Source organism: Gallus gallus, chromosome 1 (assembly GCF_016699485.2).
Source record: "Gallus gallus isolate bGalGal1 chromosome 1, bGalGal1.mat.broiler.GRCg7b, whole genome shotgun sequence".
NCBI lineage: Eukaryota > Metazoa > Chordata > Aves > Galliformes > Phasianidae > Gallus > Gallus gallus.
Window position 1 is genome coordinate 7,302,141 of NC_052532.1, and position 20,767 is coordinate 7,322,907.

A 20,767-nucleotide genomic window follows, 5' to 3' on the forward strand; every position below is an offset into this window, starting at 1 on the left:
CTTTGCAATAGTTATGGATTCTGCAATGATCAAAAACTGATGAAAATGCTACTAGGCCAAAATCAAACTAATAGAATGACAATAGAGCTGATTTAATCTGAGTAGCATTAACCTTAATGAAAACATAGAAAATCGATGTGAAAGGCCAAAGGAGGAATTACTTATGCATCTGTCAAGCCAAAATTAATCATTTTAAGAGGCTTCAGTAAGAGAAGGGATCTGAGCACAGGAATACCAACAGAAAGACATGGGCGTAAGCTGAAGTAGGTCTTCATAGACAGATAAGATCTAATACTGCAAATCATGAGGGACAAGGAACTGCAAATAATAACGCCACGATATGCTGAAACCTGCTAATGCAAGAGGGAGGATTATTTTCCTGTAGTTGTCATCAAGTACAGTCCATTTAGCACAGTGGACAAAAGCACAGTGGGTGAACATAGCCAGCAGATGCTCATTAGCACAAGTTTAAGAGAAATTTGCTTTCCCTTAGATGAATGATAAAACGTATTTGTGCTTTAAAGTGATTGGACTCCACACGTTAATGAAATATCGGCTGTCACATACCCCTGTTTTAACAAGACACATTCCTGCGTCACAGTCTGTCCCACAGCCAGCAGCCATGGGAGACACAATTCCCGGTCTTAAACCCAAACTGAGAAGAGGCCAGAAATTGTCCTGTGGTTGGGTGGGAGATCTGTGAGCAGAAAAGTACCACTGGATTTGCAGACCTCAGTTTGCAGAGGCGGACAAGCCATCGTTACTCCAGAGAGATGGGGAGCAGGGTGACGTGGTGATGCTTTGTGGGGATCACACAGAGCACTAGCAGACAAAACAGAAAAAAACAACTCTTAACACCTGGAATTGATAAGTACTAAAACTGATAATGGGCAAGAGGTAAGCCAGTGCACTAAATCTCCAACTTAAAAAGTACAAAACTAACTGGTGTTACCATCCACCTGCTTTTGGGAAACGCCTGGGTAGGAGAGCCAGCTATTTCCAAATGTCCCTTAGCCTGCCCAGGGATTCCCACCCACCCAAGACGTACACAAGAGGGTGGATGAGGCTGTGTCACAGGCAATTGCTGCAGCTCTGATAGGAGCTGCTGGGTCGGGAAACACAGGGCAGCATCACATAGCTGTCCTTACTGGGACTGGCACCCCAGGGGAGCCTTCCAAATGCCCAACAGACCACTTCAACCACTAAACTGAGCTTGCAAACACCCAACAGAGCCTTCCAACCACCCAACACACCACTTCAGCTGCCCAACTAAACATTCCTCTCTTTGCTTTGGATATTTGAGTGCACCTCCAGTTTTTTCCTGCCACCTACAGGGATCTTTTCTTGACTTCTTCAGCTACCAAAGAATGTCTGTCCTTAATTTATCCTTTATAATCGGGGACTGGCACAGACAGTCACCAAATACCAGTGACACCACCTCTTTCTCTGTACCATCTTGCAGGTTGGATTTAGTGCAAGATTCACGATATGAGCTCATCCTCCTAGGAGAAATTTGAGGTGATTCCTGTGTACAATTCATATTACAAGGGGAAATTCATAATTTAAAGGGAAAGGGACTAAAAAAGAAAGCTCCCGTATCATCGGGAATCTCAGTTTCCACAGAATCACTGTAGCCAGCCCCAGACCACAGGCTCGCTGCCCACAGCCAAGATGGCGCCCGCGCCGCCAGCTCTAAAGATGGCGCTGACGCAGCGACCGGCGTGTCGCTGCGCATGCGTGAGAAAGGCGGAGCGGGGTTGGAGTTTTGGCGGGTGCTTGGAGCGCGCGGGAGGCGGTGAGCGGAGCTGTGAGGGGAGAGCGGCCGAGTATGGGGGGATAGGGGGTCGGGGTTGAGAGGGGAGGGGATCCCTGGGATCGAGGGTACGAGTGGAGGGGATCTCTTGAGTGGGGTCCGGGGAGATCGGGCTGAACCGGGGAGGGAATCCCTTTGTGGGGGGAGGAAGGAGGGATCCCTGGATGGGGGACTGGGATCGGCCTCTGAGGGGGCTTTATTCTCCAGGTTGTGCCCTTGTGCTGAAGGGGGCTCGGCTCAAGTCAGGCTACGTGTGTGGAAATGCCCCTGTGGCTTTAAGTTCAGCGTTCTCCTGGACAGCTGTGGATGGAAAGAGTGGTGATCTACTGAGAGTGGTGGCCTCCATTTGCAGTTGATATCCATTCCAACAGTAGCCATTTGTTCTCCTGTGACAGAGTCTGTTTTGCCTTGGGGGGCTCTGGAAGGAATCCTGCTGAGATCATGGATGGTAAGGAATAAAAGCACTGCCTTACTTTCAGTAGGGAAACTTTCTGACCAAGTGCAGAGAGCTCCATTAGCCTCCTAACGAAGGAAATCACACTGTGCTGACTGCACTCCCTTTGGCCTTGTCTTTTGCTTTCGTTATCCTCATCCTCTTGTGAGGCTGCATTTGTGTTTTCCTCAGGGCCAAAAGCTGAACACATTTCTCGTTGTGCTCTATGTATGCATCTATGCTCTGTCTGTCCTGTTCCTCTCCCTGTACTTAATTTTCATTTTTCTGATTTTAGAATCATCAAATCTTTACAGTTGGACCTTTAAAGGTCATCTAGTCCAACTCCCCTGCAATGAGCAGGGATATGCACAGTTAGATCAGGTTGCCCAGGGCCTGATCCATCCTTGCCTTGAGAGTCTCCGGGGACTGGGCATCAACCACATCTCTGGGCAACCTGTTCCAGTGCCTGACCACCGTCACTGTAAAAGACAAGGAAAAAGTCCAACCTATACCTACCTTCTTCAAGCTTTTCAACCTTTTGCTTTATGTTTCTCTGCTGCTCTGTTTGCTTCCTTGAGCAAAGTGTATCTGAGGATATACTTTCTTGCTTGCTTTGCATCTTCCTTTTAAGCTCCTATTACCAAGAGCCATGTGGGTGTCACTCTGTCCTCCACAGGTCGCAGGGCTTTTCTTTGTAGCAGAAGCTGTCATAAGGCAGCTGCACAGGAGGAAATTCCAGTGCTAACAGTATGCCAAGTTTTCTCCTGACCAGCCAGCCTGGATCACAAGCTGAGAGTGTCTGCAACCATGTACCTATCTGACCAGATGGCAGGAAGCTGCTTTGTCTTCCTTCAGCCAAAGCTGAAGTAGCTTTTTAAAAATTCCACTCACTGCTCAGATGTAGTTTTGCTTGTTATCAGCCTGTGATTTAACTGCCTTGAATATTTTATTCTGTAGCAGCTTTCCTCTAAAAGCACAGAAGTGACATTGAGTTTAATTTTTGTTTCAGGTGATGAAGATTTGGATCTGTTGGTCTCCCTCCTGGAAGAAAATGAGGAAGCTGAAGAGGGGAATTCTCCTGAGGAAGAACATACCTCAAAGGATGAGACGGGAGAACTAGATGAGTATGATGAGCTCTTTGATGCAGAAGATGATACGTCATACACTGAGGAGGTGGATGCTGACAACAGCATAATCGATGAGCAGAAGGAAAACCTGGCTGTGCTGTTTGGAGATGTGGATGACCTGCTGGAAGAAGAGGAGGCAGAAAACACTGTCTCAGCTTCAGTTCCCAATCACGGAGAAGAGAAAACCAATGAAGAATTACAAGGTTTCTGTTATGGCATCTTTTATCTGGCGTGTTTGTCATATAGGGCCTACTGCTTCTCAGTTTAGGGAGGTACCCAGATGGGAAATACAGAAAGTCCTTGTGAAAGTCATTGGATAGAGCATTCTAAATCCAATTTTCAGTGCTCTTTGGCCAAACTCACCAAATCTGCTTTCCCAAAAGAAGCACAGAGGAGCCATGAAGATTTGTCTAGCTCTGGTGAACGGGATAGAGAAGGTCTCCTGTTTATTTGGGTCTTGTCTGATGAAGAGCAATGTTGCTTCAGTCCTTAGAGCTGTTGTCTTGATATCTCTTACAAACAAAACTCCCCCTGCCTCCTCAGGGCTTAGTGGTGGGGGGTTCTGCTGTACCAGCCAGTGTGGAAGCAGAGCTGGTCCCTGAGCCTTCCTGTGTTCAGGCAACATGTTTGATTGTATTGAAAGCACTTCTTTATGTTATGGAGTGCAGTCATCAGCCATTTAAATGGTCTTGTGTTCCCTAGAAAAGATATACACAACACGTCAAGGAATATACCACAAACAAATCAAATATTTATGTAAGTCAGCTCCAGGCTGCATGGAAAGGTGTCCCTCACTGTGAGCTATGTAGAATCAGAGCTAAATCTATACTGTGGCTCTAGTCTTTGTTTTTTCCCCCTAATCTTCTGTGATGCAGTAATACTGCCAGGCTCCCCAGGATTTCATAAATCCCTGTTTACTGTGACTTACTGCTGGCCTCATTATTATCCTTTTTCTTCTTTCTTTCCTAGCTGAGCTGAGGAAATTGCAAGAACAGATGAAGATGTTACAGGAGCAGCTGCAGAAGACTGCCATCGGGCAGCAATCCAGTTCAGGCCCTGAGCAGAAAGCCCCTGGTAACGAGACTAATTAAATGAGTTTCTGATTTGTTAGCCTCCCAACATGCAAACTACAGGCAGATAATCTGAAGTGCGCACTGAGTAGCAAAGAGGAATGATGGTCTGTTATATTCCCACACAGATTGTTTCTTGCACTGCAGACTAAATGAGCTGCAGTTTTGTTATCTGCATCGCGGATTGATGGGGCAACTTCTGTGACTGAGGTGCCCCAGTGTTCTGCTGGAAAAGGTTCCTTCTTACTAGCAGATGTTGGTACAATCAGATGTTGCTACACCCAGAAAATACAGCTGTGTTTGTTGCTGTAGCACAGTGAGTGTAGTAATGAAACTAATGAAACAGGAACATTGAAAAGCAAGAAAATGCTTCTACTTTCTACAGCTTTCTGGCTCCAGTGACATCGAGAGATTAAGGTCAGAAGGAGTATGAACCATTGGGGCTTTTCCAGATGTTGCATTTCAGATGCTGGCAATTTAGCTGAAGGGTTTCCATGTGGGACCCTGACTTGGATTTATTTGAACAGTTACTTAGTTTGGAGTAATGTTATTTCAGATTGGATCCTGAGGTCTCATAAATACTTTTGTTTTCTTGGCTAGGCAAATCCCTCTGTCCACCCTTAAAGGAAAGGAAAGTTCAGAAGCTGCAGGAGTCACCATGTTTCTCAGCCCAGCTGGACAATCCTTTACCAACAGCCAAGAGAGGAAACCAGAAATCAAAAGCCTCCCCAGCAGGTACCTTTCTCAGTGTATCTTTCACTGAAGCACACATCCAAGGCAATTTTTATATTAACCAGTTCTGAGCTGACTGGGAGACCAGTACAGTACCATTAAGACAGTCTTGGACATTTTATTCCTCACTTACACTGGACTTGTGTGTCCAATCAAGTGTAAGTGAATGTTATTTTCAGTTGTATGTTTTCTTTCTTTATCAGTATTTTCTTTCTTTTCTTTTCCCTGCTAAAGAGACCAAGACTCCTCCACCACGACAAGTCCTCAGTCTGGCATTCCAGCCTCTCAAGTCTGCCCCAGGGAACACACCCAATAAGGTGCCCAGAGAGAAGACTCCTCATGTGCCTACATGCTCCAGCACGACACTGCAGCCCGTGTCTGTGGAAACCTTCTCAGGACTGAGATTAAGGTCAGCAGCCCAGCACTGACCTCTGCCTGGGGAGACCATACTCAAGTGGTGGGACTAAATGCACCATGTACTGGGATGTGTTAATTGCACAAGTTGTGAGTGGAGGCCTGGGGGTAACACAAAGCCACAGCATTGCCTGGTTGCTCATTAAATTTGATTTTTTATTTTTACTCTTTTTCTAATGAAAGTCTGTAATTTTATTATCACTGCCTTCCCTGGCATATCCTCAACAATGAGCACAGACAAGGTCTGATTGGGCCCCAGCTGAGCTGATTTTGTTTCACATCCAGAAGCCTCGGGAGTATTCAGAATTCCCATACTCACCATGGCCACGAGAGGTCTCTCAACACTTATTGTGCCCTCCTCACCAGAAACCATGCTGGATTTCTAGCATATTTCCAGAGAGTTGTGATACTCAGTCCTTCCTGAAGTGAGAAGAGTTACTGAAGGCTCAGGGCTAAGTTGCAGTGCAGCTATTTGGACAAAGAACAACACGCTTGATTTCTAGCTCTCCAATATTTGTACAGCATCTGGAATCGAGGGGTTTTGTTTCAAGGGAACTCAGGGTGAAATAAGGCACAGAGGCATTTTGCAGTGAGACACGTTCTCCCCAGGGGAATGCTGAGTGGTTTTGACTGTCTGCTCGTTTATGTAAATAAATGTGTTCTCTTTTAATGTGCTGTATTTGATGCAGAAAGCCCCGGGTTTCATCAGCTGAGATGGACAGAAAAATGGCCAACAGGAAGCTGATCCGGCTGTCCCAGCTGAAGCACAAACTTGCTACTGAAAATCTAGAGGAAACAGACTGGGTAACGTTTGGAGTCATAGTAAAGAAGGTCACTCCTCAGAGCACAAATAATGTAAGTAACTTTGCTGTATTCCCTCTGGATCCTATCCTGAGAAACTCATTCAACTTAATAAGCTACCTCCTTGTAGTAAATGTAAAGCTGCTGTATTAGAGATCTCGGCTCATCTGGTTTCATGCAGTTATGCTGCTTTTAGTCCTCAGGGTAAGTCCTTCTCTGGAGCAACTGTGCTGGGCGCTGGCGTGTGCACACATTGCATAACTATTCAACCACTGTAACATGTGAAATGCTAGTGCAAAGAAATGAGTGACTGCCAGCCTTTCTAGGTAGCTCTCTTGCTTTAAATGTGACAACAGACTGTGCTTCCATAATTTTCCTAGGGATCATTCTGTCCTATATGCAGCACATGTCCTATAGAACTTCACTGATGAAACAGTACTGAATGTGCCTTGGTTTTGGTTGAGTGGGGCCAAGACCTCTATTCAGCAAGCAGGATTGCTGCCCAGCTCCCATATCAGGAAGATTGACAGTGTTTTTGTACTGCTTTGGTCTCTAAGAATCCTAGAACTGGCCGTGTGGCATGGCTGGACGTACTGTAGCTACATTTTACTGAGGTTACAAATAATAACAAGTCTTAAAATGCAACAACAAGAGGGGGGTGCCATTGGTGTCCTCTCGCTGAGCTGAAAGCAAAGTCTGAATGTCTGTTCCAGGGAAGAACCTTCAGCATCTGGAGGCTGAATGACCTGCGTGACCTCAGTCAATGTGTCTCGCTCTTCTTGTTTGGTGATGTCCACAAAGAACTCTGGAAGACAGACCAAGGCACGGTCATTGGGCTGCTCAATGCTAATCCTATGAAACCTAAGGAAGGCTCAGATGAGGTGAGAGGATTTTTCACTTGCCCATCAGCCCATAGCTGAACATGTTTATATCTACCTGAGATGTAGTTTTGTAACACGTTAGGATTGAAATTACAGCAGTCTGCCTCATAAGTCTGAATTGCATTCAGATACTTGCACGGTGTTTATTTGTTCTCAGCCTTCTGGACATCTAACTTCAAGGAGCCCTATTAAGCACCTTAAAACCAGAGTTCACTCCACATTTAACCTGCTCTTGGTAGGTCACTCAGCTCTTCTGCAGATGCAGGAATTGTATTTTCATGGCAGGTTATTATTCAGCTGCTTTCAGCCACAGCGCCTCTCTCTCAACAAGCTGAAAAATTAGGGGGTGCTCATTTCTCTCCTCGAGAGACGTGGTTGGAAAATGTTTCCTTGTTCCAAAATTATGATTAAGAAGAAGTAGTGTTTGATTTATAAAACAAATGATGTGGTATGTACAGTAAGTTGATACATAATACTTAATTTGTTTAATCAATTACTTATAAACGCGGAACGTGACAAATTAATTTTCTCCATGTATCAAAACATTTAAGGTAGCTTCATTTTGTTAATAAGTTAAATGCTTTTTTAATATCTTTTTAATTGCACTGGAATGGAAACCGTTTTTACTGACTTCTGTCAAGGGTAATTTCAATTGAGTATTTTGCATTTTAAATTCTCCAAATGGAAAAATTAAGAATCTCATTAATTGTCGATTAAACTATGTAATTGCTTAAATTAACATGGATAAGCAGTAGAAGTCCTGCTGGTGAGTAGGAAGGCATCCAGAGGTAATGTAAAGGCGAAACTGAATGGCTCTGAAGTGTACACATTTAGAACTACATTAAAGCTGACTTCAAAATTATTTCTTGCCTACACATACAAGCCCCACTATCTGTGGTGCGAAGGTGATGCTCACATTGTACCACAGGAGTGAGCTTTGGTTGTACGTTGGCATGTGGAAGGGCAGAGAATTCCATCTCTTCACCCTCTGTGAGGATGCATTTGTTGGAACGCGGTTGCTGTGATGACTTCAGAACTGAGCAGTGGAACACAAACGTCCTTTATTACAACATCTAGAGAGAAGCATATCCAGTCCTCCTCCAGGCATGTTCTGATTTCTCTCTAGGTGTGTTTGTCTGTTGATCACCCACAGAAGATCCTGCTCATGGGTGAAGCTCTGGATATGGGCACCTGCAAAGCCAGGAAGAAGAATGGCGATCCCTGTGCACAGATTGTGAACCTGGTTTGTACTTGAGTAGTTACAGTATCCTGTAAGGTGTTGGTGAAAAGGTAGCTGCTGCTTTTGTGCTGCTGCTGGAACCCTTTTGTTTAATTCTTTCTGTATCTCAACTTGTAACTAATTAAGGCGTGTGGAAGAGCTGAGGAATGTAATGCAGAGGAGCTGTTTCTGTGCCAGGCCTGTAGCAGCAGCACTGCAGTTACATAAATGCAAAGCTAGTGCTACACTGACAAGCGATGGTCTGGACTCATTTCACCACCTCCATGCCCTTCCATTATCCTTTGTGCCAGTGCAAGCTTCCATGCACGGCACCAAGGAGCTCAGCCAAGGCGAAATGATAGGATGTTTTACTTGGGAATGGGTTTTGGAGGTGATCTTAACCAGACAAGTTCCCTTGGCCATCATGCCCATAAACCAACAGAATATTTGTGCAGGCACAACCACTAGAGAGAAGAGGGGAAAAGGTGGTGGGATTCTTCTTATGGAGACAGTACAGACTTGTATTAGTTTAAAGGACTTGAAGACTTTGTCACTTCGTGGCTATGGTGTCATTAAGATACCTGCAAGGAACCTAGTGATAAGTCAGAAGGGTTATTGTTGGTGGGGAAGCACTAAGAACCAGGAGAGGAAAAGGAGAAGGGATGGAGAACTCAGAAGGAACTAAAAGCATTTGGAATGGCAATAGGACAGAAGGTTACATGTGGGTTACTCAAGGGGAATGAAGTAAATCCTATCTACCAGTGTCCTACAACCAGACTTCTTCATTCTCTTTTCAGAACGACTGTGAGTACTGTCAGTATCACATCCAATCCCAGTACAAGAAGCTCAGCTCAAAGAGGGCAGACTTGCAGTCTACCTTCTCTGGTGGCCGCATTCCCAAAAAGCTTGGTAGGAAAAATCCCAGTTTGAAGGAGAGGCTGTGTCAGGATGGATTTCACTACGGAGGAGTCTCTTCAACAGCATATGCAGCTTCAGTGTAAGATAAACCATGTATTTCCCTTGAGCTAAAGTACAGTTCCCAGCTTTTCAACTGAATTTCCTTCCCATATACAAGTCTGAAGCTCTCTCTATAAGGGCATCTATTTAGTTAGAATTCCCCTTGACTTAACTGCATCCATCAAACAGGAATAGATGTCCCACGCATGGTGTAACCCTTCTGGCCTCACAGAATAACAGAGCTGCTATTTGATAGGAAGATTTCATCAGTCAGTGATACAATGTGAAAAGATGTGTTTTTACCTCCAAGTTATTACTGCATTGTGAAGCCAGTGAGTATTGTTTCAGCAGGTAAAATGACCTTTATCATAAGGTCCCAAGCATTCGAGACTCGAAGATGAGTACTTCTCAGTGCCATTCCCTTACTGCACTTTGTCATGGCTCATTACCTTTTAATCCCAGACTCAGTGTATTCTGTATTTCCTCCTTCTCCTCCCTTTCTGGACTGAAATGATACAGTATCACTGCATGTTAACGAAAAGGCAATGTTACACGATATCTTGTGTATTATTAAATGGCTAGGGTCAGTATGCATCTCATGCTAGAGCAGAGGGATCGGACCCTTCATCCAAATCCCCCTGAAGACAGCTGTGGAAAGATTTGAGTCACAGCTGGATCACGTGCTGTGCTTGCACAACACTTTGATTCCCCGACTGCTGCCATCTGATAACTGCTATGACCTCTCAGTAATGAAGCAATTCCAGCCTCCTCTCCATCCCTGGAGCTGACTGTGAGTGAGGCTTAGCAATGACATATGCACATATAGAGAATACTAAACATAAGGGATGTGTATCCCAACCCAGTGAGACAGATCCTAAACACCGTGCTGGAATTTGGATTTAGATTAATGTTCCCAAAGAGAAAGGTGCCAGGAGAGAAACACCAATTTGGATTTTGGAAGAGCAACTGGAGTTTTCACACTGGGATAGCATTCAAGCTTCTGAACTTGAAAAAACTCTGTTCTGGTTTTGTTTCCTCTTTCTAGGGCAGCTGCTGCAGCACCAAAAAGGAAGGTTCAGACCACCCTCTCCAATATGGTCGTGAGAGGAGCTGATGCAATTGTCCAGGAAACCAGGCAGAAAATTGGTACCTACTTCCCATATAGTCTCTTCACCCTCCAGATATTTTCAGCTTGACGTATAGCTGTGTCCCAGGACTCTGTTACCCACTGAATGAATCAGGCAATGATTGCTACAGACCTTTGCAGGCTTCCTCAGTTGATCTAAACTCCTTTCTTCCTGAGATCACAGCTGCAAGGCAAACGTAACTAAGCAACTGTGTAGCTCTGCTCACCTTTTCGCAGTGGTGCCCCTGAATTAAGTCTCCTGTTCTATCTTTGGACAATGACAGAAGATCTTTGCAGGATTAATGAGAATTGGAAGTTCTGAGAACTTTGAACCAGAGAATTTATTTTAATTGATTAAAATAGATGACTTCTGTCAGTCTTGGAAACTTCCAAGGAATACTAAGTATAAATCAGAGACAGGTCTGCAATGCAGGGGGCCTGCTGAGTACCCAGCCTGTTTCTTGAGCTTTTCTTTTGTCATCTTCAAAGCATGTTCCTTCCATAGCCTTTGGAAATTCATTGATCTTCTCTGCCTCCATTTCTTTTCAGAAAAGCACTTAATATTGCACCTTCTTCACACTCAATGGAGAGCAGATGATAGGTTATTCAAATCAGGCACTCCAGATGTTGCTTAGATGTCTTATCCACGTTTCAGTTCTTTCAGTTGCCACCATTTCAGACTGCAGTCTATGCGTACTGTCTCTAGCCTTTAGCTGCTCATAAGTCTCCAGGGAAGAGATGTGATGGATGAGGGCCTTTCAGGCAAGAGCTGCCCACAAATGGGAGTGGTAGAACACTACAGGCAAACAAGGCCAGTAGAGGACTGAATGACTGATGGAGTTGCTGAAGGGGGTAGAAATGCCTGTGGTGTGCAGTGCTGGAACAACCAAACGTAATGTAGAAGTTAGCCCTGCTTTGCAGGGGAGTGCTTGATCAGGTGACCTATAAGAGCTATTTCCAACCTAGACTACTTTACATCTTTAAAGCCAGGTGTGCTTCCCTTCCTGGCTCCAGTTATCTTGGATGTACGCCTCTTCCTCCCCAGGTGCAGCAAAGAGACCTATGCCATGTTCTGAGGAATTCAAAGAACTGCTGGCACAGCCAACCTTTGGAGCACGAAACCTCTGCAAGCATTGGACCAAAGCAGGTGTGTCCTTGTGCCTGCAAGCACAGCTCTTTCTGAGCAAATGGTGGTGGTGTTTTACACTGTTTTGTTTTTACAGATGCTGGAAAGAAGCAAGAGACTGGTTTCCAGTCTATTTCTGCGTCAGCATTGCTCAAGCAACAGAAACAGAAATTGCTGGAGGCCAGGAAAAAGCGATCTGAAGAGATTCAGAGACGGTAAGACAGACTGACTTCCACAGAAAGAGGTCCATTATTGTGGTCCACTACAGCTGTGGAGGAAATTTGATTTTTTTATTAAAAAAAAAACTACTTATTCAGTGTGGAATCAAATATTCCAGTGTGCTGCTTAGCAACAGGAAGGCATGGTGGGAAGAGTAGGCAGCTGGGGTCAGGACTCCAAGTTCTGTTCATTGCTGGCCTACAAGGGTCTTCTGCATGCAAGAAGAGGTTGATGTAGCCTAGTAGTCTTCAAAGGCTGAACAGAAGCAAAGCCAAAACCTCAGTGATCCAAAGCAGAGCCTGAGGTACAATCATCATCATGCTTCACCCAAATACTCTCCTGATCTACAACAGTGTGCTTCAGGGACTTGCCAAGCTAAAGGTGGTGTCTATTACAATATTCCTGAAGAGATCTTTTTTCCCCACAAACCTGTCCAATCTCTACCATGGCTTAAGTAAACTCAAGTATTTATGTGACTCGTATGACAAAGAACCCTACTGCTTTCAACTACCTGTTCCACAAAAAGCCCATTTCTTTCAAGTGCTTTCAGCCCTTATCTGTCAGCTTCATTTGAAGCCTCTCCGCTTTTGTTTTGGAAAGCAATTGGCTGTTCACCTTTTCTATGACTTCTTCATTTCATTGACCCAATGAATCCTTTACCAGTTTAGTTTTGCTCTCCTGAATGTCTGAATCACGAAATGGTTTTTCTAGCAACAAAAGGCCAGTTAGGAAAAAAAAAAAAAAAATCACCATCTGCATCCCTCTGTTCCTATCTGTTTCTCAGACCTTTCTGTCTCTGACTCATATCCCTATTTCAGTGGATTATTTTGTCTTAAAAGGTTTCTCCAGAACACAAGCAAAGCTGGAAGCCCCGCTCTCCCATCCACCTCCAGACAGCCTTCACTTCTGTCCCCAAAACCCGGAGCAGAATTCCCCAAAGCTGCAAAAATGTCAATTCCTCAAAGGCCCAGGCTGGGCACGGGCTTCTCAGAAGGAGAAGATATCCTTTTCTTTGATGGATCTCCACCTCCAACACCAAAGCTGGACAGCTTGGCAGAAGCCAAAAAGGTAACAGCTCTTTGAATGAGTGGGTTTTGACTATGAAGAAGGGGAAGTTAAGGGAAATTGGATTTGTGGAATGCAGAAGTCTTCTATCTTAAATCACTGGATGATATTGAAGGTCCCTTCCAACCCAAACCGTTCTGCGATTCTGGGATCTTCATACATAGGCTAGCTTGTTGCTCTCTCACAGCAAGTCTATCAGGAAAGAGTCTAACATTTTGCAAGTGTGGAAAGGAGTAGTTATATGTGATTTCCTATTAACTTCCTCTGGAATACCTGCTGAATTGCGAAGCAGTTGAAGCATGTCTGCAGAGATACGCTGATAACACCCCTGCAAGTGTCACTTTATAGATTGGGAAGTGACCAGAAGCCGTGTGATGTGTTGAGTTAGAGGTACAGCAGAGAGAGGGGCTTTATCAGGCCTCTCTCTGTCCAGTTCTGTGCTCAGATCAGTGGATCTTGTTTCCTCTATTTGACAGACTTCTGCTGCTCCTGAAAGAAGGGATACAGCAGCCAGGCTGGTCACCAACACATTCACTCCTTTTTTCTGTTTTCTAGCTGGCTGCAATACGCCGACTACGAGCAAAAGGCCACATTCTTGATAAAACCGATCCAAACAGCATCAAGAGGAAAAGAGCCGACCTCAATGATGTCCTGGAAATTGTTGAAAGAGTTGAGAAAAACGTCGCTCAATCACAGAAAGCAGAAGCAGAGAATGGTAAGTAATGTTGGTTTGTAGAAATGAAAAAGATACTCTTATGTTCTGCTGGACAGAGCACCATTAACTGGGTCAGGGTCTTGCTATTCCAGGACAAGGCTGTTAGGGCTGTTTAGATCTTTAGGGGTTGTTTTGCATTGGTCTTGACTCAGGCTGAATGATCTCTAACCCTGTTGGAGAGAGTGTGAGATGTCATCTCTGATGGATAACTCCTTATCCTCATCTCTGTTCCTTTTCTTGCCGCACTTTTGCACCAGCAAAGCATGGCTAACTCAATCAAGGGAAATCAAGAAATGATCCCACCTGGAAAAGTAGCTGACTTTTATATGGGATTTGAGCTTCCCTGATGGTGATACACTGTGGGAACTTGAATGCATTCCTCCACTTCTTACAGAACTTCTCTATCAGTAAGGGAGACAACAATGCTCGCTCCCCTGGGAGTGGTACGAAACTTTCTATGCAGTGCCTCAAGAGACAATGCAACGTTATGTATAAAATGCTTTTATTTTCTGAAGCCAGCTTTGAACTCAGCTTCACGTTCTCCTCAACTACTAAAGGCTGCTGCTTGACCTGAGCATCTGCCTTCCAAAATCTCTAGTGATCATGCTTAGAAATCACAACCTTTTTCTGAACTTAGGACTGAACTCATTTGTTTTTCTTAGATGTGGACGAACAGGAGCCTGCCCAGAAGAAAAGACGTGAGCAGGTGGCCTATCTGGAGTCAGAAGAGTTCCAGAAAATCCTGAATGCCAAATCCAAGCACATGAGTGTCCTGAAAGAGGTATGGCTTCAATCCAGCCACGACTAATAGCTTAGAACAAGGTTGCTGTTAGGACTCCTGATAATGACTTGAGCAAGAAGCAGGCACCCAAGTGTATGATAGGCACTAAGTCAGCATGATGAGCAGCATCAGGGGTCCCTGAGCACGTTCCTAGGAATACTGCATCTCCAGTGGACGTGGCTCTTGAGCATGCTGTGTTACTATGAATTCCTAGATGTTTTAAGGTCTGCTGAGGTGTAATATTTTGGCTAAGAACCAATCCTATTCATTACATCCGCCTACCTGAGTTCTACCTGCACTGTCATAGGTGTGTGCTCATTTCACTCATGCCTGCTGTTGCTAAGCCTCCCACTCAGGTATCTCAGAGGCAGCTGGTTTCAGTGGTGGTGGAGCACAGCATGTGCCCTATGTGCATTTTTTTGAAGCAAGAAGTATTTGCTGTTTCTCTGGCTGTCAGACTGCATTTCATTGCACACAGGCCCAGTAATCTGCTTAAAGGCCACGTGTGGAGTGGCTTCTTGCATCTTTTTCTCCCCATGCCCCTTTTCCTGTGCCCCTGCAGGCTGAGGCTGAGCTACAAGAACAGTACTTTCAGCCGCTGGTGAAAAAAGAAGAAATGGAAGAGAAGATGAGGAGCATTAAGGAAGTGAAATGCCGAGTGGTGACATGCAAAACGGTGAGTGAGGTGGAGTCGGGATGACAGCAGGCAATTAGGACACAGATTGCACAGAATGATACCAGGCCATCCTGCAGACCCCCGTCAGTCACTCACTCGGCCATAGTTCAGTGCAGGTATCAAATGGAGACTGCTTAATTCCTTGTGGCTGTTGCTGAGAGCAGCTTGTGCACTGAGTGACTTTGAGATATGAAGACGCTGTCAAGGCAGGCTATAGTGTTACGCTCAACATCTCAATTTGCTTATTACAGTGGGCTCCCTCGATGTTGGTGTTCTGGCATTCATTTCTCAGCTCCATCCCTGAAGTACTTTGTACCAGAACCCTCAGCTCCCCATATTCCATGTTAAATGAAGCCTCATGCGTTGAAAAACCTAACACTGGGATTCCTCTGTCTGCATTTCCTGGAACTTCACTATCAATAAAAGGAACAGAGTTTAAAATATCCCAAATGTGCTGAGGGAAAAGGAGGAATTCTGTTCCATTTCTGGATTTGCAGCTTCTGCTATACTTTCCCTCCCACTGCCTTCCCTACTTCTTTAGGGCACCACAGAGGGTAACTGTGCCTCACAGGGTGCCAAGAGTGGGGCCACAGGGCGGTGGCAAAGCAGGCAGGACGGTGATAGAAGGAGCAGTGGCAAAGCCTGTGGTGGTGTGTTGTTCACGCTGGTGGGTGCCTCCAGATGGGAGAAGTCACACAAGTACTTTGCTCTGGATAATCAGTTGTCCTCAGCCCACAGCCTGAGCCTTACATGCTGGTGAAGCACTCACAGTTCTTTCTCCTCCCTGACAGTGTAATTACACCTACTTCAAGCCTCTGGAGACCTGTGTGCAGGATAACCACGACTACCACTGGCACGATGGCATCAAGCGGTTTTTCAAATGTCCTTGTGGGAACCGAGCTATTGCCCTCGACAGGCTCCCAAAAAAGCCCTGCAGGTAAGAAGTGAGCCTTGTGAAATAGCACTTGGGGCATGGGAGTCGCATAATCACGTCCTAAAACTGTAGTGTTAGTCCCTCCTGCTGAGTAGTGTGGTAGAAGTGTGGGGTTGTTTAGGACCCCCTCACACTGTGCAGCACACGGCGGTCTTCATCTGCCACCTTCATCTTTCAGTACCTGCGGCCTCTTCAAGTGGGAGCGAGACGGGATGCTGAAGGTAAGTGTGAACCAGCAGCTGCTGAGCACCCCAGTGCTCTGCCTGCTTCTCCTGGTGCTTCTGTCCCACGCTTTGCCTCAGTGCCCTTACAAGCTGCCAGCAAAGCCAAGCAGCTCTGCATCTTCTCAGTCACCTGCAGGCTGTGTTTTAGTGGAGTTTCTCCTTTCACCTTCTGTCCTTGAAGCTTTGTTTGAATTAGCCATGGAGAATTTCCTTTCTCCGTATCTGTAAACAGTCAGAATGTAAATATTTCTGGAGTGTCTGACAACATTTAATTGGCTAAATTAGACCCAACTCTGTCATAAAGCTGGGGAACATCTTGACATGTTTTAACTTTTCTCTGTGATTTGTATTTCTAGGAGAAAAAAGGTCCGAAGATCGGTGGAGAAACACTTTTACCAAGAGGGGAAGAACAACCAAAATTCCTCAACAGCCTTAAGTAACCTGAAGTTGGTGTTTCCCCAACATATGGATGAATTTTTATGTCTAATCCACACATTTCTTTATTGGAACGCCAGGAGGATTCTGGCTTTAGGGATGAATGAGCAGAGAAATCAATTCCTTGTGAGCAAGACGTCCACAAAGTCTTTGCCAAACCACTGCATGGATATCCAGCTTTGATCTTAAAAGTGACTGAATAAGGCTGCATGTGAAATACACATTCATGTCTGCTCTTTCTTAGTAACAACTTGTTTACGAGCCTTAGCCTAGAAAAGAGAATGGTAGTGTGGAATCTGTACTGAGAAAACCCTCGGAATCCCCCACTTTATGTTCAACAGCTGTACCAGAGTTTTAAGGGAAGAAATCATGAACAGGGAGGACTACAGACTTTATAAGCACTTGTGAAGTTAAGGGGGTGGTGTGTAATGCCAACCTCATGCTTTCTACCCATACAATGGGCCTCATCGGCCCCAAAATTACTCCCTTTGACTGCTTAAGTGGTTCCTGGGTCCTCATCTTGACTTATGACTTCAAAATGCATCTACGCCTTTAGCATTGCGAGCCCACAGTGTCTGCACTGTAGACTGGCCAGAGCTCCATGCTGGATTCCCAGCACCATCTGCACTACGTTAGTACAGCTCCACCTCCCACTGTGAAAAGGGCATTTTAATTAATCTGGCATTGCTTTGAGAGCGCTTTTAAAGAGCGGATTACATTTCATAGCTTTTACCCTTATTCTGTCTCTTAAAATCCTTCTTCTGATGCTGGCACAGCTGCCAGGGGGGCAGGACCTGTCTCAGCTGAAACAAGAGCGGGGTTCCCTTGGGTGGCTCAGCAGGAGCGCTGTCCGCATACAGGCATGTTCTGTGACAGCGCACTGCTGTAGGGGTGCCAGCTGAATTCAGCCAGCTTTACCTGAACCCGATTTTTCTGTTGCCTCTGACTGTGCTCAGTAGGTGTTTTTAGGTACCTGAAATCACCAGCTCTTTGTTCTGGTCAAACAGCCACAACCTCCTGTCCCAGGAGCCCCATCACTACCTCTTATGTTTACTTGCACAAGGGCTGTGAGTGACTCTGTTTTAAGCATCTGTGCCGGTTTACCTCCGTACTCTGCAGCCCTCATCTCCAAGTGGTGCTTTTGCTGGGCAGATTCGCTCAGCTTCTTACATTAATTTCAGCTTTGATAGCGTTTGCTGGGGGGCAGAGGGGTGTCACCGATCGGTGACTGCAAATACGGAACGGTGACACTGCTTGGAAATGTCTCCTCTCGACTCATTCAGAATAAACACTGTGCAATAGAGTGCTCCCTGGGTTTGTATGGGTTCACTTCTCTAAGGAAGAGGATCTTCTTTTTCCTTGAGAGTTCTTTGCTGAATCACCGAAAGAAATTGGTTCATGGCCCATAAATGGGGCTTCATTTTAGTGATTCGATGGGCCTCAGTCTGTTTTTACAGCTACTTATGCCACAGCTGGATGGCTCCAGCCCAGCAGAAGCAGGAAGGAGGAGAGGCACCCTGTGAGCTCACAAACCCCTGCACATCCCCTAAACTGATAAGCAAAACCCAACTGGAAGCGTAGTGCTGAAAGGGCATCGCCAGAGCCACTTATATCAGCTCTCTCTGCAAATCTTTCCATATCAGCCTCTTTTGCAGTCAAGAAATGTTCACCTGACTGCAGGACTGTTCCAGATACAGCGTGCCCTGTGAGCATAGCAGAAGAGCAGGACGAGCCCCCACTGTACTCATCATCACCTCCTACGAACTGCCCTCGCTCCATTGGGGTTGCTGCAAGGTCAGGGCGCTGTGCATTAACTCAATAAAGCCGCCTGGCAAGCCTTAACAAACACAATATTGCATAGGATCTTATAGTAATAATTTCACCTAATTGCAAATGCCATTATGTTGTTAAGATTATTAATAACCTTACATTAACACAGTATCAACAGAAAAATATATCAAGAGAGATATTAGAGAGAAAAAAAAAATCACGAAGTGAAGCGCACCTCCTGTCATCATTTTTCTTTGTAGGTCAGCTTTTCTTCAGAGTGCAGCAGCTGTTCAGCCTCGGAGCAATTATTTTGTATTAGCATAAAGAGATTTTGCAGGGCGCTATTTGGTTAGGTTACTTACACAGGGGCAGAAAGCCCATAAGCGTGGCTGGGAGCGGTGGCACTCCCTGCTCAGAGGCTGATGCTGAGGCACATCCTGAGCCTGAGCCTTCCATCTCTCTTGGCCCTGGGAGGCCACTTCAAAGATTGTTTCTCCTTGCACAGCCATTGCTCGCACCTCCCACAGGCAACTGGTTTTGTAACCAGCCCTTGATTAAGCAGAGCTTAATGGTGTTCACTGTATAAGCCAAAGCAATAAACACTGAGCACTGCATTTAGAGGTAGCTTCTTGCCTTTATGAACCCCGACGGCTTGGTTTCTTGCAGCTGTGAATACACAGGGGAGGGAAAAACATTGTGTCCCCTTGCTCCATGACAAGGTGAGCGCTGGGGTTCACTACAATCAAGCAGCCCATGGGAAAGTTTGATTGCTGGAGTCTCCAAACCAAAGCAGGGATGAAATAATTCAGCAAAATGAGCACAGTAGCAGTTTATCCATGTGGGAGAGACATAATAATGGCTACCCACTGTTTTCCTCAAAGATCACGCATAAGCGATGAAGAGTACACACCTCCTGTTGGAGGGAAGGGAGAAGAGCACATCTCCAATGCTGGGTCAGGACAACTATCCATCAGGACCCATCCTTGCTTAGGAGAAAGGTACCATTTGCAGTTAAACTGTGGTTATTTGCTAATCATCCAACAGGGAGCTGCACTGAGAACTCTTCACGCACCTGAACTATTACACAGAGCTTCCAAGGGGAGCACAGCAAAATGGCTTCAGGAGCTGCCTCAAAGCTGCAGGTGAAGCTCTAAGCACACTCTTTGCTGACACAGTTATGAGGCCAAATGAGTTGAAATCTTCTTCTGTGGCACAGTCAGAGCCCAACCATGGCTCTTGGGTCCACAGCTGCTCTGTGGAGTTACACCAACAGACCGTGCACTCACTGCACAACGTGCCTGCATGGAGTCTGGACACCTCAGCAAAGGAAACAGCTCAGGTCTCAGCTTCATTAAACTGCAAAAGCTTTTGAAGAGCTGAATCAGCTTTGAAAGCCTGTAATATGGTTAATTAAGCTTCCTCTTTTCCCCATTTCTCTTGTACGAAGGTACAACTTTGATCTGCAGCAGTAGGCACCAAAACCAGGCTTCAAAACCTTTCCAAGTGCCTTCCTATCAAAGTGCTGAGCATGCACCGGCTGTCGGGGGGGGGGGGGCAGGAGGCACAGATTCAATCTGATGTCTGAACTCTTAGCCTGGAAAAAAACACATCTGAACTTTAAAAAAGGACTTCCTCTGCATTTATTGTCTTTTACCAGGGTACACAGCAGCACTTCTTTTCAACATGTAAAGCCTCACGAAGTGCCTTAACCAGCGGGGCTTCTTGCAAATGCAGGCAGCTGAATAAGGGAAAATGCATTGGTACCCAATCCCTGGCTTCCTTTCCACCCGTCCTAAACCATCAGCACCTCAAAAGCTGCGTCCAGAGAGCATGAAGGCTGATGTCCTCTTCACCACACCTGCAGCTGTCTGTGTCTGACCCCTGGGGCACGTGTTTTGGATACCTATCATTGTAGAACCTCTGTTGGGTGGAAGAGTAACTGGGACTTCCAGGTCCCAGCAGCCCTCCTGCATCCATGGGCTGGGCTGAGAAGGAGCCAAGGAGCCCTGGTCAGCCTGGCTGTGCCCAGAGCTGTTTCAGGGGGAAGGGATCAGAGCCCTCTGCATTACCTGGGTGCTGGTGAGCTGAACTGGTACAGTGTTGGGTGACCTCACCTCTGAAGTATGCTGGACCTGTTGTAGGAAGAAGCAAACGCATCTCTCCTCAGGAAGGATGGCTGCAGAGGTTCGATGTTCTAAGAGGTCTTCAGCACCTTCGTTCCTCTGAAAGAGGAAACTTCAGCCTAAACC

General features: G+C 45.7%; 1 protein-coding gene across 5 annotated transcripts; it reads left to right on the forward strand.

Annotated features, from left to right (window-relative positions):
- Positions 1-1,662: 1,662 nt before the first annotated feature.
- Positions 1,663-18,051, forward strand: MCM10 (minichromosome maintenance 10 replication initiation factor). 5 transcript variants are annotated; one of them, XM_046909285.1, is made up of 20 exons: positions 1,663-1,826; positions 2,209-2,261; positions 3,256-3,576; positions 4,343-4,447; positions 5,044-5,178; positions 5,410-5,584; positions 6,279-6,444; positions 7,104-7,271; positions 8,398-8,514; positions 9,288-9,487; positions 10,493-10,593; positions 11,619-11,720; positions 11,797-11,914; positions 12,758-12,986; positions 13,539-13,698; positions 14,361-14,479; positions 15,042-15,155; positions 15,947-16,092; positions 16,268-16,310; positions 16,670-18,051. In XM_046909285.1, the coding sequence occupies exons 1-20, from the start codon at positions 1,672-1,674 to the stop codon at positions 16,751-16,753; spliced, it is 2,811 nt and encodes a 936-aa protein (XP_046765241.1). In that variant the 5' UTR covers positions 1,663-1,671; the 3' UTR covers positions 16,754-18,051. The 5 variants fall into 5 exon arrangements, with proteins under 5 accessions (XP_046765241.1, XP_040510592.2, XP_046765244.1 ...); XM_040654658.2 differs by having other exon boundaries at positions 1,663-1,795; XM_040654655.2 differs by having other exon boundaries at positions 1,754-1,826; positions 2,021-2,261.
- The last annotated feature ends 2,716 nt before the right edge of the window (positions 18,052-20,767 follow it).